At 51.0% G+C, this 26,830-nt stretch overlaps 1 protein-coding gene across 2 annotated transcripts in view; it reads left to right on the forward strand.

Moving 5' to 3' along the window:
* The first annotated feature begins 3,232 nt into the window (after nucleotides 1-3,232).
* The window catches only part of SLC22A1 (solute carrier family 22 member 1), a 65,459-nt gene continuing 41,861 nt past the window's right edge, over nucleotides 3,233-26,830 (forward strand). For both annotated transcript variants that reach the window (XM_055268750.2, XM_055268771.2), the window contains exons 1-7: nucleotides 3,233-8,187; nucleotides 14,190-14,293; nucleotides 16,727-16,881; nucleotides 18,421-18,589; nucleotides 20,810-20,924; nucleotides 21,134-21,240; nucleotides 24,241-24,455. In XM_055268750.2, the coding sequence (XP_055124725.2) occupies nucleotides 7,777-8,187; nucleotides 14,190-14,293; nucleotides 16,727-16,881; nucleotides 18,421-18,589; nucleotides 20,810-20,924; nucleotides 21,134-21,240; nucleotides 24,241-24,455 (1,276 nt within the window). In that variant the 5' untranslated portion in view covers nucleotides 3,233-7,776. The remainder of the gene's footprint in view (nucleotides 8,188-14,189; nucleotides 14,294-16,726; nucleotides 16,882-18,420; nucleotides 18,590-20,809; nucleotides 20,925-21,133; nucleotides 21,241-24,240; nucleotides 24,456-26,830) is intronic.

Genomic DNA, 26,830 nt, shown 5'->3' on the forward strand with positions numbered 1-26,830 from the left:
ACAGAAGCCCATGGAGGGGGTGAGAGGCTCAGGCATGGCGGGCTGCAGGTCCTGAGCCCTGTCCCGCGGGAAGGCAGCTAAGGCCCGGTGAGAAATCGAGCACAGCACCGGTGGGCTGGCACTGCTGGGGGACCCAGTACACCCTCCGCAGCCGCTGGCCCAGGCGCTAAGCCCCTCATTGCCCGGGGCCGGCAGGGCCGGCCAGCTGCTCCAAGTGCGGGGCTCACCAAGCCCACACCCACCTGGAACTCCAGCTGGCCCGCAGGCGCCGGGCGCAGCCCCAGTTCCTGCTCACACCTCTCCCTCCACACCTCCCTGCAAGCTGTGGGAGCCGGCTCTGGCCTTGGCCAGCCCAGAAAGGGGCTCCCACAGTGCAGCGGTGGGCTGAAGGGCTCCTCAAGTGCCGCCAAAATGGGAGCCCAGGCAGAGGAGGCACCAAGAGCGAGCAAGGGCTGTGAGGACTGCCAGCACGCTGTCACCTCTCAATGGTACATGAGCTAAAATAGACATTCAGGACCATGTTTTTGAACAGTTAGGAAAACGAGTGGATTTTCTGCATCACATTTTCAGTAGTTCCCGGGAACAGTTAGCATAATGGGCCGTGAGGGCATGCAGGGTGGTGAGTGGACGTGGTGGGGGCCGCCCGGATGACAGGCCTGGCCTGGGGCTCCTCATGGCCGCAAGTCAGCCTCCCTGTGTTAGCTCTGCTCGGAGGTCCTGGGCCTCATCTCTGGATTTGTCTGGGAGGGCTGCCATAATAAAGTACCACAGACTAGGTTCTTCAACAACAGAAATGTACGTGTTCCAGTTCTGGAGGCTGGGAGTCCAGCATCAAGGTGTTGGCAGGGTTGATTCCTTCTGAGACTGTGAGGGAGAATCTGTTCCAGGTTCCTAGGAGCACAGCGTTCCCCTCCTGACAGGCACAAAGTGGGAAACAGCCAACCCTGGGGGCCTGTTGAGGAGGACAGAAGCCTAGGACACACTGCAGAGCCCTGAGCACAGCCCCATGGGGAGGGGAGTGGCAGGAGCAGGAGTTTCCACCCCAGGCAGCTGCCCCCTCTGCACCTGGGACCATCGGGTGGGCAGCAGGCTCAGTGCCCAGTAACTGACTTGCTCGTTCGTGGATGATTTTCTCACACATATGTGCTTCCCCAGACCTCCAGCACAGCCCTTGGGGCCAGGACTGGTCTGCCCTGTGTGCTGACAGCCACTTCACTGGAAGGTACCTGGATTCATGTACAAATCTGGGCCTAAACCTGGCTCTTGCCTTCTCTCTGTTTCCAGATGAGACCTGCCTCTGCTCTGGCTCTGGCAGCTGGCTCGATCCCCTTCTCCTCCCTGGCCTTAGGGGGGCACTGAGACCTGGGACAGATGAGATGCCCACCTGGAGTTTGTGTCTAGTTGGACATTAGGTGAATAGGGTTTCAGCACAGGGAGTTTTGGAACATCAGTCCCTGGTGACAGGGCTTTGAGTGAGTTGATTTATTGAGATTTGACATAGAGCCAGGCATGTGATTCTGGGCAGATGACTTGCCCCCTTAGGCCTTCGTTTCTCATTTCTCATCTGCAGTACATGGGGGATGAGCAGTTCCAACGGATCAGGAGAGGGGACTCAGAAGGAGCCCGGCCTGCCATCCTAGATGCTCAGGATGGTGGCAACGGCTTGTTCTCAGTTGGCCATGGCCCTCAGTCCCATCTCCCCTTTGCAATTTTGATTGCCTGGGATGTCTGGTCATCCTCTCATGGACCCAAACCATGGGGCTGGGAGACAGTGGAAAAGGAAGGATGCAGGGGTGGGTACGGGCCCCCTTGCTCCCTGGTTCAAGCCAAAGAAAGGAGGCCTGCGTCCATTGAGCAACCAGAGTTGGGGGCAGCTGCTTTCTCCATGAAACAGGTGAGCAGTGGCACCAGGCTTGGCCTGGCCAGGCCACTGGGGAGGTGGTACCACAGAGGGGCCTGGTTTCTCCTCAAAGTGTGCTGAAAGTGGGCCCCTTGCACCCTGGCTGCTTCCCATCCACATGCAGGACACTCGTGTCAGGGTTGTGGGCACAATAGGGCCGGCACTGAGTGTGCACCACCACCTTCCTCTGGGCTGGGGAGCATCTGCCTCTGGCTCACCTCCCTCCTTCCCAGGGCATGCTCAGCCTTCTGGGTGGCAGCCCCCTTGAGCCCTCCCTTGGCAGCAGCTGAGCATTTCCAAAGAAGAAAACTCCCCAGGAGTGGGAATTATGGAGCTGCAGCCCTCAAGGTGGGGCATGCTTTTGACCAAATCAGCCAATGGGTCTACTGGGCTTGAGGCTCAGCCGAGAGTCTCAGAAATCCAAAGTATGCCTGACACCATGGGCCTCTGTTTATCTGTACTTCTATGTGCATGTGGACGGGCTCACCCCCAATGCCACATGCACTCCTAGGTCTGAAACTGGGGGAGGGATGGGGTGTTTTCCACGTTGCGCCACTTTGATGCTTTCCATCAGCAACTCTGAGCCAGAGCCTACTGGGGCATTACCCCTGTGCAGAGGTAACTCCCTGGCCCAGGTTCCCTAGGAACTTGGGCTATTGCACCATCAGCGAGGAGCCTGCCCAGGGGAGGGGAGGCAGTGAGTGGCACCTGTAGAAGCTCAGGTAGGTTCTGGAAAGCACAGCCATCTGCGTCATTGACAAGGTGCAGGCAGTGGGCCTGCTGGAGAGTGCTGGGCTGCTCAGTGTGGGGCAGGGAGGAGCCCTGCAGCTGCTCTGGGATTCCCAGGAGCCTGAAACTTTCTTGTCTGTTGCCGTGACACCATGTCACCACAAACTGAGCTGCGTAAAGCATGCACACTCCATGTCTCCTGGGCTCTGTGGTCAGGAGGGTAGCTTCAGGGCAGCTGGACATTACATTCAAGGTGTTAGCTGCAGTGGTGGCCTCGTTGCAAGGCTCATCTGGAGAAAGATTTGATTTGGAGCTCAAGTGGATATTGGCAGGATTCATTTTGTTCCACTTCAGGACCAAGGGTCTTGGTTTCCCGCTGGTTACCAGCTGAAGGTACCCACAGCTCTTTGCCATGGGGGCCTCCACCACAGGGCCAGGACTCCATCACAGCCATCAGGGGAGAGAGACTCCCAGCCATGTGGACATTACAGTCTTAAGGAGCATGATCACGGAGGTGTCATCCGTGACACTTGCCATTTCCATTGGTTACAGGCAAGTCACAGGTTCTGCACACTCAGCTGAGAGGTGAGGATCTGTGGGCCACTGGACAGCCAGTCTGCCACACCCTCTGGTCTTCTTTCTTGTCTCTTTCCCTCTACCTTGTAAGGCACTTTTTGAGTGGTGGGGCTGGTTTTGGGATCCTGTGGTGCCCCATGCCTGCTGCTGTCCCAGCTTTGGTGACTGTCTCTTTGTTATAGGACCTTTGAGGTGTCAATTTTCTGGCTAGAAACCTCTGTGGTCATGGTGCCTTTGCATGAGCTCTTGTCCTGCATCCAGGAAGAATGAGGGACATAGACAAGTGAAGGGTGAGCAAGACGAAGATGAGCTCTATTGAGTGTTACAACAGCTCAGAGGACACCTGCATTGGGTAGCTCCCCTTCTAGGCAGGTCATCTGTTGAGTATTCAGTTCTCAGTAGAGAGGAGGCCCTGGAGAGGTAGCTCCTCTCTGCAACTGGTCATCCTGATGTCTGCAGCTCTCAGCAGAGAGGAAGCCCTGGAGAGGGTGGTTCCTCTCTGCCAGCAGGTTGTCGCTGCAGTTATCAGCAGAGAATGTGGCTCCTCTCTGTGGGTTGTCCCATCATCTCCAGCTATCAGCAGAGAGGGTACTCCTTTCTGCAGCTGGTTGTCCCATCATCTCTCTGCCCTCTTCATCCTCTAGCTATCCTCTGCCCTGCTCTGGCTGAGTCCAGGGCTTTTATGGACCTCAGAAGGGAGGAAGTGCATGCCAGTTGTTCTGTGGGTGGCCATGGGTGGGTTAGGAAGAGGCACCACAAGTCCCCACTTTGGTTTCCGGGACTGGCAGCCCAGGCCCCAGCCTTCAGGCCCTTCTTGGCCTGAAGGTGGGCCTTACTGGGGACACACTTCCTTCCTCCCAGGACTCTGTCTGCCTCCTGCTGCCATTCATGGCCCCAGGTCTCAACCCCAACCCTGCTCTGAGATCAGAGCAGGTGCTGGGACAGGAGAGGGGCCAGGCAGTGGGAGCAGATTCTTCTGAGCCTGGGATGGGGACTAGTGGGGAGGCCTTCCCAGGCCCCTGAGGATGCAGGCTGCAGAGATGCCCAGGTCTTGTGCCTGGGAGGGCAGCCACAGCTGCATCCATGGAACTCCCACCCTGCCAACTCAGAAGGGGTGGGGTTCCTGCTTGTCCCTGGCTCCTGCCTGCTCTGTGGAGTGAGAGGCCCAGGTCTGCAACCACAGGTCAGGTGGTTGCAGCTGCATCCAGGCAGGCAGATCTGGCCTGCTGCTGGCCCCCTCCAAGAGCACAAGGAGGCTTGGATCCACAGTCCCAGGAGGGTGGGGCTTCCATCAGCTCTGTGGAGTGTTCAGCCTCAGGCACGCCTCCCTGCTGCTGCCAACATTTCCCCCTCTGAAGAGGTACACCTAACTGCTGTTAGGGTAGGGACAATGACCACTCTTAACTGCTTCATGCTGACAAGGGGTATTGTTTTGGGAAAACAACAGTCAAGTCTCTCTCAGAGACCTATCTAAGAATACCCAGTACAAGGGAGCCATCATCTGAGGCTCCATTTTCATGACCATTTGGAGTTTAACTGCCCATCCCTTGTTTCTTCTGAGCTGTAGTCAGATATCACTAGTTGGTTCACCTTCACAATTGTCAAAAGCTACAAATAGCTCAAAAGAAAAGCTTCCTTGATTCTGAAAAACAAGATAAAGGATCAACAATATTCCAAGCAAAAAGTCAAAACAAGATTGCTTCAGTCTTCTATTAGTTCAGCTCACCCAGTCAACTCCTATTCACAGTCTCCAAAATTATCAGAAATCTGCATTTGAAGACTATAATCCATCCCTTGAAGAGGATCAAAACGTGACAACAATTGTCTGTGAATGTCAAAATGTCCTAGGGTATTCATAGTCAAAAACACAATTGATGAAGAAATCTGGTCACCTCTGTGATTTACAATAACCTAACACAATAACCCTAGCTATGATTGATAACACAAACTCAGGCATCAGAAATCTAGAAATCTCATATGATTTTGAAACGCACGTTAACATTTTTCACTAAAATATAACCTGAAGATCAAACACCTTATTTTGGTAATCCTTTGTAACTAAACTTGTCAAATAACCCTGTTTACCTCTCCCTTTCGATGCTCCAGGGGTCTTCTGTAGCATCCAAAACTCAGGGGTTAGGAAAGACAATTTTGAAGCTGTAAAGGCTCAAAACACTTAACAGAATTTTTGGTTACTGTAAGTCATTCATTTAAATGACTCAAAGCAAAAATCTTCAGTCACTAAGAGGGAAGACCTAATTTTCCAAACAATCTAACTTTTAACCATAGCACTCCTTTTTAAAGACGTCCTTTTAAGTCTCTTATTATCCAACTTTAGCCATGCCAAATGGCCAGTTGAACTCATGGAGGGGCAGAGAATATAGTGATTTTTTTTATTGTTGCTGCAACCAGTTTGCACAGAGACAGAAACCAAAAGTCTGACTGGTAAGAACTTTTACCCTTTCGCCAGCATGTCAGGCTACTGGGCTCCCTTCCCCTCAGCTATGGAGCCCTATTGACCCTGGAGTCCTGTTGATCTCTTGTCCTTCTCTTCTTTTGTCAGTAGTTTATTCACAAAGAAAACAAAATCTTTCATTGCATGAAAATCTTGTTCAAGTGAAAGCCAAATTTCACCCTTACATTGGTCTATTAATGTCAACCCCAATTTTAAAAAATAAAACCTTACACCATGGAATACTATGCAGCCATAAAAAATGATGAGTTCATGTCCTTTGTAGGGACATGGATGAAACTGGAAATCATCATTCTCAGTAAACTATCACAAGGACAAAAAACCAAACACCGCATGTTCTCACTCATAGGTGGGAATTGAACAATGAGAACACATGGACCTAGGAAGGGGAACATCACACTCCGTGGACTGTTGTGGGGTGGGGGGAGGGGGGAGGGATAGCATTAGGAGATATATCTAATGCTAAATGACGAGTTAATGGGTGCAGCACACCAACATGGCACATGGATACATATGTAACAAACCTGCACACTGTGCACATGTACCCTAAAACTTAAAGTATAATAATAATAAAATTAAAAGGAAAACCTTACAGAGAAATCCATCCAATCTTAATCAGTTTGACCATGAACTGAGATTGTTATAAATCTTTTATAACCTTTTACAGATTTTTTTGTTAAACAGCATGTAAGTGCTTCAAGAAAACCTTGTTGTGCTTGTATTCCAATGTTCAACTTATGGAAAACCAAATAATTTCCTTTTTAGTGTAGTCAATATGTTTACACACAGGATTCCTTTTACAAGATTAATTTTTTACAAACCTTCCATAACTTGTTTGAACCTTAAGCTTTATCTTATGTAATTTAAAACAATCATTTAACCCTCTGAACTAGGCAAAAATTTACATTCCCATGCCTTCTTATATTATTTTACTAATGATACATTTTACTCTCCTTACTCACCTCACGTGTAGATGTATTTTCAGTAGTCATCACTACATGTTATAATGGTAGCCCTTAGTAATTGTTAATTTTGGTGAAATACCCAGTAAGTTATTTTAGTTATGTACTTAGGTGCAGATGAGGTCTGACTATTTCCAGCATAGCTAGGGCAGGCCTTACCAAACTGCAAAGCAGGAAAGTTGAACAATTTTCAAAAGTCAAAGCAGTTTATGACCTTAAAGCATTTAGTCCACCTAGTTTCTGACTTGCATAATTTAGACCGTGTCTATATTTTGAAGACATTTCTATTTCCATTTTACTGATAATTTAAAAGCCAGCCTATTTAGCAAAGTCATACTTAAGTCAAGTGAATTTGAAAATTGCTTAGAGTTATTTACTTAATTTATGAACACTCTTTTACTTATAAGCCAATTTGGTAGACACAACATATAACAATAAGTGTACATACAAGTAAACACATCTAGACATGTATACACACACACAAATGAAGAGGTGGAGCAAGACTCCACCTCAAAACAAAACAAAACAAAAAACAAAACACCCAAATTGGGTGCAGTGCATACTGCTTGGGAGATGGATGCACCAAAATCTTACAGATCACCACTAAATAACCTGCTCATGTAACCAAATAACACCTGTTCCACCAAAACCTATGGGAAAAAAAAAAAACTTAAAAAAAATTCTTAAATGATATCACAGAACTGTATTAGCCGAATACAGTACCTAGTACCTGGCTGTAACCCAATACTTGCCTCATACCATCACATCTAGAAAACGAGTAGATATTCTTTTTGGAAGAGCCCTGAGGGGGCTACTAGGAGGTTTGCACGGCCTGCTCTCCTGCCCTCCTCTTGCTCTGCAGCTGAACTCCAATTCTCTTCGGGTTTAGACCCCACTGACTCGCTCCCTGGCAAAGCAAACAATTTGATCAGGCGACCACGTGCATTCTTCCTTTTCCTGAAACCAGCACCATGGGGTAAAAGATTATTTCTCCTTGGTTGCCTTCCAGATGTTTCACACTTGGACAGCAAACTGATTTCAAACCACTCCTTTTCAAAGATCTCTAAGGGAGATATTTCATCTGGCATTGCAGCCCAGAGCAGGTCTGGCCACGGCCATGAGCGTGCTGAGCCATCATGCCCACCGTGGATGACATTCTGGAGCAGATTGGGGAGTTTGGCTGGTTCCAGAAGCAAGCCTTCCTCATCCTATGCCTGCTGTCAGCTGCCTTTGCGCCCATCTGTGTGGGCATCGTCTTCCAGGGTTTCACACCTGACCACCGCTGCCAGAGCCCTGGGGTGGCTGAGCTGAGCCAGCGCTGCGGCTGGAGCCCTGCGGAGGAGCTGAACTACACAGTGCCAGGCCTGGGGCCCGCAGGCGAGGCCTTCCTTGGCCAGTGCAGGCGCTATGAAGTGGACTGGAACCAGAGCGCCCTCAGCTGTGTAGACCCCCTGGCTAGCCTGGCCACCAACAGGAGCCACCTGCCACTGGGTCCCTGCCAGGATGGCTGGGTGTATGACACGCCTGGCTCTTCCATCGTCACTGAGGTAAAAGAGCCTCTGTAACATGGGAGTTCCTGGGACAGGGAGAAATATAAAGCAAATCCTATGAGGTTCAGTTCCATATCAGGAAAGAGGTAGGGGGCTATGTTTATTGTGCAGTTCGTGAGTGTCTGGCTGTGTCCTAGGCACGGGGCATTCTTTTCTCTAATTTAATCCACCAAAAACTCTGGGTCTTTGAGGAGGAAGCTGAGGCAGGAGAGACCAGCCAGCACAAGTGGGGAGCCAGGTTGCTGGGTTGCTTGAATGGGAGTCAGCTGGGAGACCAGGAGCCTCTCTGCCTGCCCCACTGGCTTCTCCCAGAACTATCAACTTGCTCTGGGTCCTGCTTCCCCACCAATAGTACTGTGGGCCCCCTCCTTCCGCTCAAGAGTGATGACGATTGACCTCAGTGGTGGTGTTAAGATGGCCTGGAATTGCCCTGGCTTGAAAGTGAGAATATTTGGTGGAATCCCAGCTGTGCCCCTTATTAGCTGAGCATCACTGGGTAAGTCACTGCCTCTCTAAGCCTCATTTCCTCATCAGTCAACCAGGGATGATGACAGCTGCCTCACAGGCGTGTGAGGTTCAGCTGGGATCTGTGAAAGCACTGAGCAAATCCAAACTGAGTCACACCGTGCAGTCCGATGGGGCCCATGGGATAGGGTGATGGCCTCAAAAGGGCCTCGCTTGAGTAGTTTACTTGGTTATTTGAGCATTTTGCTTTGAGAATCTTTTAGTAAAAAGTGTCACCACATTTTTTTCCCATCATGAACCCTTTTGAAAGTGTTGCATGGTAACAAGTGTAGATGCTTGGTGGGTTGGAGAAGCCGTGGGCCAAAGCCTGTCAGAGGCCCTCTGTTAGTAACGAGCAGTGGCGTGGTTTTGGCGCGGGCACTGCTTCCCTGAAATAAGAGGTAACCGGGCGCTCCCTGCTTCTGGTCCTGCCCACTTGTCTGCCCCCTCTACCCTCACCCAAGCTCTCAGGACTTCTTGGGTCTCTGTTCTTCCTCTTTTCCCTTTCCTGAGTGGTATCAGCGGTGACACATTTAGGGCTGTTACTGGAGGAAAGCTTAGGGTCCCTCCCCTCTGGGCCTGAGCATTGCTCTACCTGCTTGCCTGGAGCAGAGCAGGTGCCGGTGCGACTGGCTTTACGATGCTGAAGAGACATCTTGTCTCCAAGGCATCCTCCAACAATGGATGACAAGTTAGGCAGCCCACCTTCCAGGGATCTCCAACCGTCTGACATTCCCACTGGGAATCTAGAAGCAGACCAGGATGGGGACGTGTTTGCTGTCTGGGACTGAGACGTATTCTGCTTTGAGGAGATCAGATGTGATCATTCCTCCAGTCAGACATCCACCCGGTATGTTCGGCACACTCGCTCTATTCTGGCATTGGCTGTGATGCTGCAGGGGAGATACAGAAGAAGATTGTGAGGTCCCTCAAGGAGTCTGCAGTCTTGTGGGGACTGAGAGGGGAAGAGGGTGGCAAGAACGAGACCAGTGTTCATTTAAGGACAGCCCAAGGCCGCCTGTGGTGAATGCCGTGAGCAGGGTGGAAAGGGACTGGAGGGCTCTAAGACACCTGCTGAGTCTGAGCTGATCATGGGCGTCTTCTGGAAGGAGGTGGCTTTGAGCTGAGCCTCAGGTGGTATTTTGACCAGCAAGGAGAGGGGACAGGTGGGAGGGGAAGTAGATCCCCAGACCAAGGGGAGAGCTTGAGCCCAGGCTCAGGGCCCAGGGAGTGTTTGCTGCATTCAGGGTGCAAAGAGCCCTGATATGAGGGTCGTGATATGAGGAGTTGCGGGGAGAACACTGGTGTCTAACCTTGAGGCCAGAACATGGAGTGCTTAGTGTGGGGTTGCCAGGTACAATACAGGACGCCCAGTTAAATTCGAACATTTGAACTTCAGATAATCCAGCTGGATAGGATACTTACGTCCCAGATACTGCATGATATTTGATACTGATAACTGAGACTGGGAGTGCAAATATTGCATGAACATACTCATCCTAAAAAAAAAAAGTTGTTTATCTGAAATTCAAATTTACCTGGGCATTCTGTATTTTTATTTGTGAACCCAGGCAATGCTACCTTAGTGCCCAACAAAGGAGTTTGGGTCTTATTTAGGCAGGCAAGCAAGGCGACCCTAGCTGGACTCGTGAATGGGTGGGAAGGGGCGGTGGTGGGATTGGAGGCTTCAGGAGAGGTAGAGAGATGCATGAGGAGGCCAAGAGCGAGCCCCGCTAAAAAGTGTTGGCCAACATGGTTGTCATGGGAATGAAGGGAAGACAAGATGTAAGAGATGCCAGCATTGTCAGGGCTGGGGAGAAGGAGGCCCAGCTTGGCGGAGGGCTCTGGCTTGGGGAGTATGGGCAAATGGAGCTTCTGAATGCTGAGCTGGGAGCCTTGGAGAGGCAGCCATGTGGGCAGGTAGAGGGGCCTGGTAAGAGGGGACCTTGGGGTGCAGCAGAAGTGGGGAGGCTGGGACAGATGAGAGGGGCCCGAGAGTGCTTTAGAACAGCTTGCCTGTCCATGGCAGCTGTGGAGGGGCTTCCAATAACCCCAAGATATAGAGCCCTGGGGAGGATTGTGGGAATCCTGGAACTCTGATGGGCAGAGATGGTGAAGAGGATATGGTTTGTATTGTACCTGGCAACCCCACACTAAGCACTCCATGTTCTTTTGGGGCCATGGTGAGTTGGGAGGGTGGTGGGATTCATGTGAAGATTTTCCAAGGTGATTGGAAGCCTGGGGGTAGGGGGGAGGGTGATAGAAACTGGCTCCTGGGTAGGAATTGTCTCCCACTTTAACCCCAACTTCTTGACCCCAGCTCCTCCTCCAAAACTGAAAATTATTGTTGGGGAATCAACATTAGTTAATCATTTCTGCAGAACTAATTTTTAACCTAGCATTGCCTTGGACATTGGAACTTGCTTTAGGAGGCAAGATGAGCTAATTTGTTTGAACACCAAGTTTAACTCCCACCCCAAGGCTAGGTGCTAAGATCATGAGGTCCACTGGGGGAGGAATGTGGGCATTTTCCTGGCTTTTGACTCTCCCAACAAGAGGATCTCCTCTGTCAGTCTTGGTTTTAGCCACAGCCCCCACACCAGGCCAGGTGTCTTCCACCAGCCGTGAATGCTGAGCAAGGGAAAGTGGTCTCAGGCCCAGGGAGACAGAGGTAGTTACATTAGTGTTTCCCAAACTTGGCTGATCTCAGGATCACCTGGATTCCTATTCGGGACCCACTGAGGCAGAATCTGCAGGGAATCTGTGGCTTCACCAGGACCCTGTGTGGTTCTTGTGATGAAGCAGTAGGTTGCTTTATAATTGTGCTGGAAAGAGCTGCCTCGGCCCTGGTGAAATCCCAGCAGGAGCAGCGAGTGGGCCTAGGAGATTCCCATCCTCCATCCCGTCCCTACCTTTATGCAGCCCCAGCTTCTCCCAGGGCCCAGCCTATCTTCTCAAGGTGCACAAATGTGTCAGGGTACTCATGGTTGGGCTGGCATTTGGTAGTAGAGGAAGCATGGCAGGTTTACAAGCTTTGCAGGTGGCTCTAGAAACTGATCCTCAGGGTAGCCTGGGGGCAGAGTCAGTTCTCTCTGTGGATGAGGTGTTGGAAGGTGGGATGCACTTCAGCTCCAGGAGCTCGCTGGCTCCATACACAGTCCTGGGGCATGATGGCAACAGGGTGTTTCAGGAAGGTGGCAGGCACATCTTACAGACACACCAACTTGCAAAGATTATAATAAAAACCAGACAAACAATGGCTGAAGAGGGAATAAGCCAAGGCCCCAGGTAATAATTCCACATCTTTCCCTGACCCCTGCAACTTGAGTGAAATCCTGTACAGCAGACCACGGGTGAGGCTGCAAAGAGAGAGTTGGGCAGTTGGAAACACAAACCCTGGGAAAGCCAGATAAGGACGTGTCCATGTGTATTCTAATGGCAGAGCACATGGCAGGCAGGAAAAGAACCACAGCCCAAAAGAGTTATACATCAGGTGGGTGGCCTGGGAGGCGCTCCATGGAGAAGTTGTGTTTTAAGCTGAGTTTTAGAGGAAATCAACATTGGGACTGGCAGAAAACATGAGAGTGACACTGAGCAGTAGCTGTCACACGCCCCAGAGCTGTACCACCCATAGGAGCAGACACTGGGGTCTGGGCAGAAGGCAGTTACTAGGAGAGGCTTGTATTTGTTTCTGAAATTCAAGTGGTAACACAGAGTTTAACCTGTATTTCAGGGAAAAAAAAGTGCTCATGTCAAGGAACTAGTCAGTCCATCAGACAGAACCCAGCCTGGCTGAGTTCAGAGTCCTTGAAGCTTTGAATGTTGTTTGGTTTTTGAGACGGGGTCTCACACTGTCATCCAGACTAGAGTGCAGTGGCTTGAACACAGCTCACTGCAGCCTCAACCTCCTGGGCTCAATTGATCTTCCCAACTCAGCCTCCCAAGTAGCTAGGACTACAGGCACATGGTACCACGTCTGACTAATTTTTAAATATTTTATAGAGATGAAGCCTCGCTCTGTTGCCCCAGCCTGGTCTCAAGCTCCTGGGCTCAGGCGATCTTCCTGCCTCAGACTCCCAAAGTGCTGGGATTAAGGTGTAAGCCACTGCACAAAGCCAGTTCTGAATGTTTGACCCCAGGATCGGGGCATGGCATGGCTCAAACTGGCAACTTTAGAGATTTGAGAGTTGGAAGTGAGGGTAATAAAACCTGTTTCTAAAATAAAAGGGTTTATTATTTATTAAAGCTATTTGCACGTGATTTTTCCCCTCCAATGCACAAAGCAGCCCTATGGGTGTGATGGAATGGGTACAACACACGTTTTAGACAGGGAAACTGAGGCCCAGGGCTGTGAAGTGACTCGCTGCCATCACACTCAACAGTGTTCTGATTAGGGTAGCCATGGACTTGATGCAGACAGAGCAGTGCAGAGGGACGGGGGCAGGAAGGAAGGATGTGTCCACCACCCAGGAGGGGCTGTACCAGGAACTGAAGGGGTCGAGAGAACACCCTCTGTTCTCCCCAGAGTCCACTCTTTCTGCCTGTCTCAGCTCTAAAGAGGAAGGGGCCATTCTTCTGCCCTCCAGCCTCTACCATGTCTAGGCATGTGCCAGCGTCACCGTACTCTGTGCTACGGTCGGTAGGACTCTTGGATGTCCCTCCGTTCCTGGTTTTCTTCCCCAAGGCCTCTAAACCGCAGGGAACATCTGCCTTCTCCAAAAACCCAAACAAAACAAGCCCTTCCCAGCAACCCACGCCTGTCTTTTCCTCCATCCCCTCCACCTTGATATCTTCCCTCCCTTGGCTTTTGGTGCATAGGAGCCTCTAATGTCCTCCTAACCCTCGGTCCCACCCACATGTGACCCTAAGGCACAGTCTATCTCAAGAAACTTAACAACTAATAGCTTACTATTGACTGGAAGGAAGCTTTGCCAATCACATAAACAGCCAATGAACACCTATTTTGTATGTTATATGTATTATACACTTATTATTACAATAAAGTAAGCTAGAGAAAAGAAAATGTTAAGAAAAACATAAGGAAGTGGAAAAACATCACGAAGTGGAAGGGAATCATCATCAAGGTTTTCACCCTCATCGTCTTCACGTGGAGTTGGCTAAGGAGGAGGAGGAAAAGAGGGCTTGGTCTTGCTGTCCTGGAGGGCAGAGGCAGAAAAGGTGGAAGAGGTAGAAGAAGAGACAGGCACCCTCGGTGTAATTTTTATTGAAAAAAAAAAAATCTATAAATGGACCCGCGCAGTTCAAACCCATGTTGTTCAAGGGTCAGTCGCATTTGATATTTGCTGAGTGATTCATCAGAAACTTTGAATTTGTCTTATGAAAATGTAGTAGGAGAAGACTCTGTGAAACAGCCCAGGGATACCGAGTTTGATGAAATGCATTTGCTTTGCTGAAGAGAGGATGGAAGGGTGTAGTCCTGACTCACACATGGTTCTCTGTTTTTGGTCCTCCTCCTGCCGTGGTGTGACTGGCAGTTCAACCTGGTGTGTGCTGACTCCTGGAAGCTGGACCTCTTTCAGTCCTGTTTGAATGCGGGCTTCTTCTTTGGCTCTCTGGGCATTGGCTACGTTGCAGACAGGTATGTAAAGGCCAGTCCAGGTAAGCCTACCCTGAATGCCATGAGAACAGATTCTAAGGGACAGTGGTGGAGAACATGACCAGTTGGAATTAACTGCAGAAGTCACTGGAGACAAGACACAGTGGCGCCTGCTTTAGGCTACTGTGGGGCTGCCAGGGGAACGGTGGAGAGATTTGAGGTGTGTTTCAGAGTCCAAGCTGCATGCAGATTGTACAGTCGGCGGGCTGAGAGAAAGCGGGGACACAGTCAAGATTGATGCTTCCAGCAGGTGCCTGGTCGTGAGGCCATTTTGAGATGGGAGGCAGAGGGTTAGGAAGGGATTTTGTTGCAGCGGTTGATAGGGGAGGGGTTATGGAGGAGACTAGAGCTCTTAGAGATGTTAGGTTTGGACGTGTGTTGCACGGCCTGAGACATCTATGAAGGGATGCCAAGGAGCCACTTGGGTATGTGAGTGAGCTCTGGAAAGGGGTCTGGGCTGGAGTTCAATATTGGGGGTTTGTCACCAGTAGTTGGTATTTAAGGCTGTGCAGCATATCAGGATGTGCTGGAAGAGGGTGTCGAGAGAGAACTGCAATGCAGAAAGGTAGGCAGGGAAAGTGCCCTGGAAAAGCAGACAGGAAAAATGGCAGCGAGATCGAAGGACAACTGTTCTCCAGGGCGCTTGTGGAAATGCACCGGGAGACCCCGAGGAGGAGTGGTCAGAATCTGCTGTGGGGGGCCCGGCACCCAGGACAGGGTGGTTGGAGAAAACCCGAAGGCAGGAGAGTGGAGTTGTGTGGACAACTCTTTAAAACAGCGTGGGGAGGGTCCAGCATGAGGACGATGATAGGGGAGGGAGTTGGGGATGCAGGAAGAAGAGAGGGGCCAGGGACCCAGGCTTGGCTGGGGGTCTGGTCTAGCTCAGAGGTGGAGACAGAAGGGACAGAGAGCCAGGTGCTGCCGCAGGAGACAGGGAGAGGGGACAGAGAGCCAGGTGCCACCACAGGAGACAGGGAGAGGGGACAGAGCCAGGTGCCACCACAGGAGACAGGGAGAGGGGACAGAGCCAGGTGCCACTGCAGGAGACATGGAGAGGGGACAGAGCCAGGTGCCACCACAGGAGACATGGAGAGGGGACAGAGCCAGGTGCCACTGCAGGAGGCATGGAGAGGGGACAGAGCCAGGTGCCACTGCAGGAGACATGGAGAGGGGACAGAGCCAGGTGCCACTGCAGGAGACATGGAGAGGGAACAGAGCCAGGTGCCACTGCAGGAGACATGGAGAGGGGACAGAGCCAGGTGCTGCTGCAGGAAACAGGGAGAGGGGACGGAGCCAGGTACCACTGCAGGAGACAGGAAGAGGAGACAGACCCAGATGCCACTGCAGGAGACAGAGAGAGAGGACAGAGCCAGGCACTGCCCAAGGAGACAGGGAGAGGAGAAGAGAGCCAGGCACTGCCCCAGGAGATGTGGAGAGGGGACAGAGCCAGGTGCCACTGCCGGAGACATGGAGAGGGGACAGAGCCAGGTGCTGCTGCGGGAGACAGGGAGAGAGGACAGAGCCAGGCACTGCCCCAGGAGACAGGGAGAGGAGACAGACCCAGATGCCGCTGCAGGAGACAGGGAGAGGGGACGAAGCCAGGTGCCGCCGCTGGGGCTGAGCATCCCTGGTTAGAAGACATGGGTTCTGGCAGAAGTTCCTGTGTTTTCATAAAGGGCTAGGGTTTACTGGCCGGTTTGGGGCCGTCCTGAGGCGGGGTAGAGGTCTGAGGCCAGGGGACACAAGGTAGACAAGTGAAGTGGCCTAGTGGAGGAAGATGGGGGTGGCAGAAGGGACGGGCTTGGCAGGTGGGTGGGGAGCGTGGGTGGGTGGGCACACTGCATGGTCTGCCCTTGGCTTCTTTCCTTGGCTCTTGGAGAATGTGGGGTGTGGTCAAAAAGATTGGGTGGGAACAGTGCAATCCTAGTGAGTCATTTGTCCATTTCATTCCCGGAAAAAGGAGAAGAGAAACAGCCCTGTATGGCTACACTATCAGAGCTGAATATGGCACTGAAAAGCTTCCGTGATGGTTGATAAGACTATGGGAGGAAGGAAGCCCTGGTTTGGGCGCAGCCTGACCAGTGGCGATAATAATGATGCCATCTGCTAAATATGAAGATAAGGCGAGGGGACAGGCATGAGAACTGGAGAGGGGCTGTGGGCATTGCCCGGCTGAGCTGTGATGCTGCTGGGAGTGCTCAGACTCCTCTTCAGACCCGGAAGGGCTGTGGAGCTTGTTGGGACAGATGAGCAGGCTGGGCGGTGCACTGGGCACTGCCGTCCTGATAGACCCTGCAGTCTCCCAGGACAGTGGTGTGGTGGCCTCCGACTGTGACCCTTGGCATCCCACCATGCATGTCTGACCCCAGATTTCAACCTCTCCCACCTACCCTCCATGTCTCCTCATCTCTGAAGGTTTGGCCGTAAGCTGTGTCTCCTGGGCACCGTGCTGGTCAACGCTGTGTCAGGCGTGCTCATGGCCTTCGCGCCCAACTACACGTCAATGCTGCTCTTCCGCCTGCTGCAGGGCCTGGTCAGCAAGGGCAACTGGATGGCCGGCTACACCCTAAGTAATTATCATGGGGATGAGGCCAGGTCTTGGGGTAGAATGGGACGGGTCTAATGTGGGTGGGGGTTGTCTGTGGGGTCAGGGAGCTTGCGGGGCACCAGTTCCTTGTTGTTATGTGACTAGGGCAGGACATGGGCTAGAATGGCCTCCTCTCTTTTTGTGTCTGAGACACGTAAATTATCACTTAGATTAGTGATCTATTAATCAACTTATCTATTTGGGGAACAAAAAGACTCTATGCTGATGTGCTCACAGCAGTCAGGAGGGGGTGCAGAAGAGGAGACAAGTGAGAGAATATTCTAGCATCTTACATAAGAAAGAACCAGCAACTCCTTAAAATAAATACAGCAAACTCGACGGGCTTGAATGGAACTCAAGAATTAGGAGAGAAAACAGGAGCAAATAAAATAAGGACTGTGAAAATCAGGATTTTGAAAAAGTTGAAGTATAAACCAACATGAGGAGTTTTACATATCAGCCTTTTTTTCCCTTTCAAATATTCTACAAAGGTTAAGAATTCAAAACAATAAACCCTTTCCGGGAGGGATGCAGCCTAAGAGTCGTCTGTACTTCCCCAGGCCAGGGTGTGGCAGACAGCAGTGAGGATGAGCCACACTTTTACTCATTTGTAGGGGAGAAAAATAGCCATGTCTTATCATCTTTGAAAACAAGGTGCTATCACTTGGCATTCTGAGAACTAATTCACTAGGGCCAAGAGGATCCACATTCTTGCCTTGAAAAGCCGTGAGCAGCTGGTGAAGCTGAGCTGCCTCAACCCCATGCGTGTGGAGCCTGTGACAGCCTCTGCTGCTAGGCACCGTCCCACACATGGTTAGGGGGTCTGACCCGGGGCCACATCCATGGACACCACCTGCAGCCCCTCCATCCACGACTCCCCTGATTTCCTTTTCCCCTTTTCATTTTTGTTCCCCTAACACGTATCACGCTCTAACACAGGTTTGCATTCTCTTATCTGTGATGTGGATCGTCTGCCAAATGAGGCCTCCGAGGGCAGGACTCTACCTCCTGTGCTCATGATGTGCCCCAGACACCCTGAACAGTGCCAGGTCCCCAGTAGGCACTCAAAGATATTTGCTAAATGAATGAACACCCCTGGGGTCCTGACAAATATTCCAGCAGAGTCTGGAGCTTCCCGAGGAAGGCGTTGGGGCGGTGAGGCCAGAGGACTGGGTCCTGAAGCAGGCAGAGGGGAGAGCAGATGGTAAAAGAGCAGATGCGGAAAGGGACCGTCAGAGAAAAGCCAGAGAGTGAAGCAGCCTGGTGGGTCTCTGGGGCCTTGGTTTGGTGGGTCCGGGGACCCAGGGAGAAGGGGAGGTGTGAGTGTGGCTGTGGTTTGGGGGAAGGAGAAATGGGAGACACACAAGAGAGAAGCCTGGGAGCAGGTGGGGCTGGGCAAGGCCGGGTGGGAGCTTCCCACGGGGAGACAAGCTGGACTGGGGCCCAGAGCTTCTGGACGCACGGCGTCGGGCCCCTGTGCTCCTGCGAGGAACCCGCATAACGTCCACACCTCCTGTTTCAGTCACAGAATTTGTTGGCTCGAGCTCCAGAAGAACGGTGGCGATCATGTACCAGATGGCCTTCACGGCGGGGTTGGTGGCGCTTACCGGGCTGGCCTACGCCCTGCCTCACTGGCGCTGGCTGCAGCTGGCAGTCTCCCTGCCCACCTTCCTCTTCCTGCTGTACTACTGGTGAGGCCCTTCCTCCCGCCTATGGGGAAGGGGCACCGGCCACCCTTGTGGCTGCACTTTCTGTCCTCTCGAGGGACCAGCCTCTTGGAGTGGGGGGAACCTACAGGCCGTCTTCCAAAGGCCATGGTGTCCACATGCATAACGCATGGGGCTGCGCGGAGCCCGGCGCTTCCCACACGCATGACGCATAGGGATGAGCGGACCCTGGGGTTTCCCACATGCATGACGCATAGGGATGAGCTGGTCCTGGGGTTTCCCACACGCATGACGCATAGAGATGAGCGGACCCCGGGGTTTCCCACACGCATGACGCATAGAGATGAGCGGACCCTGGGGTTTCCCACACGCATGATGCATAGAGATGAGCGGACTCCAGGGTTTCCTACACACATGACGCATAGGGATGAGCTGGTCCCTAGGTTTCCCACACGCATGACGCATAGGGATGAGCTGGTCCCGGGGTTTCCTACATGCATGACACATAGGGATGAGCTGGTCCCGAGGTTTCCCACACACATGACACATAGGGGTGAGCTGGTCCCGAGGTTTCCTACACACATGACGCATAGGGATGAGCTGGTCCCGAGGTTTCCCAAACGCATGACGCATAGGGATGAGTGGAGCCTGGGGTTTCCCACACGCATGATGCTTAGGGCTGCACAGAGCCCGGGGTTTCCCACACACATATCGCATGGGGCTGCGTGGAGCCAGCGCTTCCCGCCACTTGTACTGTTCAGGTTGTTCTGTTATTACCAGGCGGCCCTGGTTCCATGTGGAGGTATCCTCAGACAAAGCCTCTTTAGACTGCTTCCCCCAGATAAAGGTGAGCCATGCCAGGAGTCGGACAGAAATCCAGGAAAACGCAGGGCCTCAGCATGTGCACGTTCCAGAAACACAAGGCCAAGCCTCACTCCCGGGTGAAGGAGGCAGCTTTCTGAGGGTTGCTCAGTGGACTTGGGGAATCTGTATCAGCGTCCAGTGGTAGGAAAGGCTCCATAGGTGGCAATTCCACTGCAATGGCTACCACTCCCGAGAGTCCCCAGGAGTCTGTCCCAGGGGTGCTGGCATGAAGTCAGATGCTCTGTTATCTTCTTGATCCTCTCCCTCTTCCCCCTCTTCTCTTCCTCTCTGCTGTCATCTCTGCTCTTCTCCCACTTCTTCATTTTTATAGTACTATTGGTATTATTATTAAGACTGAAATACCTCTCATCTAGCCATAGAGCAGACATTTGATCTTGATTGAATGAATGAATGACAGAATGAAGGAACAACGGGCCTGCTCAATGCAATGTTCTCTAGGGACTGTGTACCCTGAGCCATTATGAAACAGAATCAGTCCAAACAAGGTGTTGATCATATTAGCTGTGAGTGCTTGGCATGGTCTGAAGGGCAAAGAACTTCACAGGTCAGTTTTTATTGTGGTGGAGGGAAGAGGGGATAGCAGAAAGGGCCACAGAGAGGAATTTCTCATCCCTCCACCCTTTGTCTTAGTTTTGCTGAGAGCAGACCTTATCTGTGGGTGGCACTAGAGTTAACCCAGTCTCTCCAAATGAGAGTTGTACACTTATGGCCAGGGAGTTCTGAGGAGCCTGCCCTCCCCCTGCCTCGTCCGTGTGAAACAGCGATCTCCCCAGCAGAAAGGCAAAGTCTGCATGCTCAGGCAGGGTGAGGCAGTCAATGCCTGCCAGTTTTCAGAAGACCCTTATGCCAGAGAGGCCCAGTCTTTGAGTTGTACCCTCCTCGTCCCATTTGAAATAGATAGCATGGTGTTGATCTGATTTTAAAGGACAGTAAATACATTTTATTTTGTTTGGGAAATATTTTGAGAAGTGTTCAACAGCCCTTGTATTGCCTGGAGATATCCTGATGTCATTGGGTAATGTACATGGAGCGTCTGCTCTGTGAGTGTTTTTCATGGGGGACAAAGGCTGTCCCAGGAGAGATGAGACAGACCCCTGCTGCACAGAAGGAAGGCTACTTAGGAAGTGATGGCTCCCTTTTGGTCTATAAATCTTAGGTGACACTAGGAGTATGAGTGACCCACAGAACTCTCACCTGGGCCACATGGGCTAGCGCACTGTGACCCCAGGTCCTCATCTTCTTGAGGGATTACAGCCCCAATGTGGGGAGGGCAGGCTGCACTGAGCAACAGCATCACCCTGCTCAGGGCTGAACGTCAGACTGGGGAAAATGCCAGATAGTGATGAGTGGTGTCCGCAGGTGTGTGCCGGAGTCCCCTCGGTGGCTGTTATCGCAAAAAAGAAACACCGAAGCAATAAAGATAATGGACCACATCGCTCAAAAGAATGGGAAGTTGCCTCCTGCTGATTTAAAGGTGAAATCTAGGAAGGGGTATCTCACATCACTGAATCTGGGGCTGGGTTCTGGTGCAGATTCGTCTGGGGCTGCCAGGGGAAGGAGCAGAACTGTGCCCCTTGTCATGGGTGTGAAGCACAGTGGTGGCAAGGCCCACCTCCCCAGGGGCTCCCCGGTGGCTCTGCTCATGACAGCGTGAGTGTGGCTGATGCTCTCCCTCCCTCCTAGATGCTCTCTCTCCAAGAGGATGTCACCGAAAAGCTGAGCCCTTCGTTTGCAGACCTGTTCCGCACGCCGCGCCTGAGGAAGCGCACCTTCATCCTGATGTACCTGTGGTGAGGGGCGTTCCTGTGCGTTTCTCTAGGCGGAATCAGCGCGCTGGCCCAAACACTGGCCTATAGATTAGAGACAGTGGAATACTCAGGTGGAAAAAGAGAAAGGGAAAAAGAATTTTAATATAGTTGTGAGTGGTCAAAGAGCTCTTTTTATTTCTCCCTTGGGGATTGAATAATGAGAAAAAGGTTTCATTTTAGTAAGGAGCTTTCGTTACCTACGGGAGATCACCAGTGGGATGAGAGAAATAGGATAAAGGGTTATCAGGGCTGCCTCCGTTCCACATGGTCTCATCTTCTGGGACTAGCCAAGTCTTGACGCAGCATCAGAAGGTGGATGAAAGCTCCTGGAGTTTTCGAGGAGGAAGTTCCACTCCTCATATCTAAACACCCTAGAGACCCTACCTGAGCATCTCTGTGCATTTGTTACCTATTGACTAGAAAACGCACACCCACGTGGACCCACCCACACGTGCTTTGCACATGCCAGGGGTCTGCATGCTCCCCCAGCTGCTCTCATGAGCAGGAATCCCCTGCCCTGCTCCCAAGGAGGACGCTGGCTCACCTCCTCCACACAAGGGCTTTCCCCTCAGCATACAGTGAGGACCCCCCAACTGCACTCTGGGCCTCACCCCTTCAGCGGGAGCAGCTCCGCTACCCAGGCACACTGGTTTGTGCTTCTATGTGAGGTTTTATTGGAACAAAGAGTTTGTAGTAAATCAGTGCCTGGCATATTGCAGACCGTCAATCAATATTTGCTGAAAGTTGAATGAGTAAACACTGTGCCCCAGAATCTGTCCAGGTTCGCCGTGTCCTGTCCTGCCTCAACCTTCACCCTCCCTGTCTCCGAGTTTGCTGTTGGGGTCCTGCACCCAGCCACATGCTGGGCCCGTGAACCTTTGCAAATAGCCCCGTGTACCTGGCGGGTTTCCATGGATACTCAGTGTTGAACTCAGCGTGGAGGCTGGGACTGGCCGCTGCAGTGGAAATAAGTGCCCGCTCTGCTCTGCTGTCCAGCTCCCCTCCCCAGCCCGAGACTCCCCGCAAGGCAGTGTTTTTGACTCTTCTGTTGTGTTACCCCCACCTGCAATCCTCTGGCAAGTTCCATCAGCTGGCTTGGAAATGCCTTCAGAACCTGCTGCTTCCCATCGTGGGCACCCTGGGTTCCCTTGCTGGGGTTGTAACCCTATCCTTGGCACTAATTCTTTGTATAAATGTCAGCCGTTTCATGGACACTTCTGCAGCATCTCTTACCTGCATTGCTGTAGGCGCCTTCTGGGTGGCTTGCTGGCTTTACCCATGCCCCTCGGTGTTCCACAAAGAAGGCAAAGGCATCCCTTAGAGCTCAACAGACCTTGTCTCTCCCTGTTTACCGTCTGCTGGCTTCCTAATCACTGAGAATAAAGCCAGATCATTTTCTGTGGCCCACAAGGTCTCACGCCATTGGTCCCTGGATGCCCTTTTCTACTGTCCTGCTGGTTGTCACGACTGAGACTCGAAAGGTCTGTCCAGCATGTCCTGGCTGTGTGACCTTCCAAAGGGCCTTAATCGCTCTGTGACTCAGTTTCCCCCTCAGTAATGGGAGAAGTGATAGTACCTATCTCATAGATATGTTGGGAGGACTAAGGAGATTATATGTGTAAACGACATAGAAGAGGGTATAGCATCCATGCAGGAAATGTTCAATGTCAATGTGTTTTTTTTTGTTATTTTAATACACACATGCAATTCATGGACTCTGCCCACAGGTGGCAGCCCGGCACATTTGTTAACTGGCTTGTTGACAGGAAAATCAAGGTTACACGTTCCTTTCTCTTAAACCAGTTTCTTTATCAGTAATATGACTGTGGTCTTTAACTGACTAAATGGTACAGAGGCACTCAGGCTAATCTCAACTCCCTGAGTTGCAGGCAAGCGCCTTCTTTCTTGTTCTCTTGACCCTTTGTCCAATCAGGAATAATTTAGGACTAGAAACAAAAGCATCCCAATGCTTCTTTAGGAGAAATTTTATCAAACAAGGAGATATATTCCTTAGCAACATCCATTTTCATCTCAGTTTTGGAGCCGATAGGCAATTTGTATGCTGGCATGAGACAGTAATTTCTTATTGACCCAAATCTCTTCTCACAATGTAAATATGACTGTAAAAGCTTTCTAGCTTCCAAATGATATTTTCCCCCCAAAGTGACACGAGGCACCCTACATTTTGGCTCAGGTGAGAGTGATTTAGCTAGCCCTCGGGTGTGTGTGCCATATGCTGTATCGTTGCTACATTTTCTCAAATATGGACAGAGGGGGTGTGCAATGAATGGAACAGCGTAGGTGAATCAATAGCGCCCACTAAGGACAGCACAGTAAAGGGCCGGGAATGCCATGGTGCGGTTGGAAAGACCTGGCTCATGCCTCTGTCTGTTGTGCCCTCAGTCTTCTGAGTGCCCTGAGTGCATACTGTGTGCCGGGAACTATAACAACTGGCACCTTTGTACACTAACTCAGTGAGTACTCAAGACAAACAGATGTGGGAGGTACTATTACGATCCCATTTACAGATGAGGGAACTGAGGCCCAGAGAGGTTAGTTAACTTCCTCAAGGTGACACAGCTCATAAAGCAGTCCAGCACCTGCCCCCTTACTTCCTGCCCTCTCCTGCCCACCTCCTCGTAGGCCTGTTGGAGTGTCAGATGACGTACGCACGTGCAGGGCTCAGTGCAGAACCAGACATTTAAGTCTGCAGTGAACAGTAGCCATCATCACGTGCACTCTCCAGGAGACTTGGGGGCATATCCTACAAGTCATACTCTCACATCTATCATGAAAAAAATGTATCATCAGGGCCCTTCTAGGACACGCTTTCTCATTTTTACTCCCCTTTTCTCATACTGCTCTAGGGCATTCTAAACCCAGTGATTCATGCTCTTCTCCATCTGCGAGGGACTTTTTTTTTTTTTTTTTTTAATCAGTCTCTGACTCACACCTTTGACTTGAAACCTCCTCTTGACTCAGGTTCACCGCCTCTGTGCTCTATCAGGGGCTCATTCTGCACATGGGCGCCACCAGCGGGAACCTCTACCTGGATTTCCTTTACTCTGCTCTGGTCGAATTCCCGGGGGCCTTCATAACCCTCATCACCATTGACCGTGTGGGCCGCATCTACCCCACAGCCGTGTCCAATCTGTTGGCGGGGGCAGCCTGCCTCGTCATGATTTTTATCTCACCTGGTGAGTTGTCTGCTTTCATTATTTCCCAGGCAATCGAAGGGTGGGGAAAGTGTTGTAACTCTTTGATAAGCCTCTGGAATGAGAACAAAGATGAGGTGCTACCTTTGTCTACGATGTTTTTTTTTTTTTTTTTATTTTAAATTGAGGGGCCGTGCACAGTGGCTCATGCCTGTAATCCCAGCACTTTGAGAGGCCGAGGCAGGTGGATCACCTGAGGTCAGGAGATCAAGACCAGCCTGGCCAACGTGGTGAAACCCCATCTCTACTGAAAATACAAAATTAGCCAGGCTTGGTGGCAGGCGCCTGTAATCCCAGCTACTTGGGAGGCTGCTTGAACACAGGAGGCGGAGGTTGCAGTGAGCCGAGATCGCACACTCCGGCTTGGGAGAGAGTGCAACTCCAGCTCCAAAAAAAAAAAAAAAAAAAACCCAAAAAACAAAAACAACAACAAAAAATTAAATTGAGTTTTAACATACATAACAATCAGCAAACTATAAGTGCATGACTCCATGAGTTTGTAAAAATGTGTACACCCGGGCAGCATGATCCACATAAAGATGGGGAACCTTTCCAACTTCTCCAAAGCCTCCCTCATGCTCCTTCACAACAACCCCTGCCACCCCTCCAAGGTCACCACTCATCTGCCCTTTGTCACCACAGATTGTGTCTGTGCTTGAGCTTCATATAGATGGCACCAGACCAAATATACTGTTTTTCTTATTGTTGTTGTTGTTGTGTTTTGAGACAGAATCTTGCCCTGTTATTCAGGCTGGAGTTCAGTGGTGCAATCGCAGCTCACTGCAACCTTGAACTCTTGGGCTCAAGGGATCCTCCTGCCTCAGCCTCCTCAGTAGCTGGGACTACAGGCATGAGCCACCATGCCCGGTTAATGTTTTTATTTTTTTTAGAGATGGAGTCTTACTATGTTGCCCAAGCTGGTCTCAAACTCCTGGGCTCAAGCAGTCCTTCCACCTCAGCCTTTCAAAGTGTTGGGATTATAGGCATGAGCCATTCATCATTGCACCTGTGAGATCCACCCATGCCACAAGAGAGTGTAGCTGGTACTTCTAACAAAATTATTGTGTAGCATTCCATTGTATAAATATGACACTCTGCATCCCTTCCGCTGTTGATTGTCACTTGTGTTGCTTCCAATGTTTGCCACTTATTGGGACTAAAATCATCCTTGCACATATCTTTGGGCAGGCACATGCTTTCATTTCCCTTGGGTACAGGTCTGTGAGCACACTTGCTGGGTCCCAGAGAGGCATATGTTCAGCTCTAGCAGGCACTGCCAAATGGCTTTCCAAAGTGGTTAGACCATATTATACTCCTCCCAGGAACACATGGGAGCTCTGATTATTCCAGATCCTCCCAACACTTGGTATGGCTCATCTTTTTAAGAGTGGTCGTTTCGGTGGATGTATACTTTAGTCTGTAATTCTTACAATCAAAGATAAACCAAGCTACATTTAAACCTAAAGCAGATTAACTTCAGTCAGTTTTAATTTGAATACATACATTGCCTTTCACATTCATTGCTCTTGGATATGTTGTAAAATAAATACAAGGGCAGATTTGCTCTTTTCTCAGTTTTTATTGCATGTGCTCTGCACTTGTTGGTTTAGTGAGTCATTTTGGCAGGCTTTCGTGCAGGGTATTGTAGAGACTGTTCTGTGAAATCTGTATGCCCAAGAACTAGGCCGTGTAGATCAGGCTGGAAAGAAAAAGGGTTGGGGAAAGAAAGTTCAGTTTTCTTTTCCCTTTTTTCATGGAGAAACTCCATGAAACACAGGAAAAGGGGCAGCATGGATCTGAAACAGATTTTGCCCACTTTCTTCCCAATCTCTCTGTTTCTGGAATCCTGAATAAGACGTGATGGATGGGCAGACTTTTAAAAAGTTAACAGCACTGAGTGCCAAGAAGGAGGGCCATTGAGGGCTAAGTCCATTCGGTTGTCACCTGGACAGAGCCCAGGCATCGTCCCCTCCCCAGCCCCCTCCTCCCAGCTTCTGTCCTCCCCTCATCCGTCTGTCTTAGTCCTTATCACATTTTAGGACAGTCATTCATTCATCCAGCAGGAAATATCTCCAGGCCTTCTATATGGCTGGCAGGTATCTAGGTCCTAGGATCTCAACCATGAGCAAAGCAGAAAGAGTTCCTGCTCCATGGAGCTGACATTCCAGAGGGAAAAGAGAAGGATGTCAGTGCTTTCTACTGCAGGCACAGGAGGCCTGAAGAGGCCTAAATGAAGTGGGGAGAGCCATGTAAAAATCTGGGGAGAGTTTTCTGACACGTGCAAGGCCCTTGGGGTGAGAATAATGTGGCATTGGAGGGACTGCTCAGGATCTAGGGACAAGGGTCAGGCGAGCTCG

The sequence above is a fragment of the Symphalangus syndactylus genome, chromosome 2 (assembly GCF_028878055.3).
Source record: "Symphalangus syndactylus isolate Jambi chromosome 2, NHGRI_mSymSyn1-v2.1_pri, whole genome shotgun sequence".
Classification (NCBI taxonomy): domain Eukaryota; kingdom Metazoa; phylum Chordata; class Mammalia; order Primates; family Hylobatidae; genus Symphalangus; species Symphalangus syndactylus.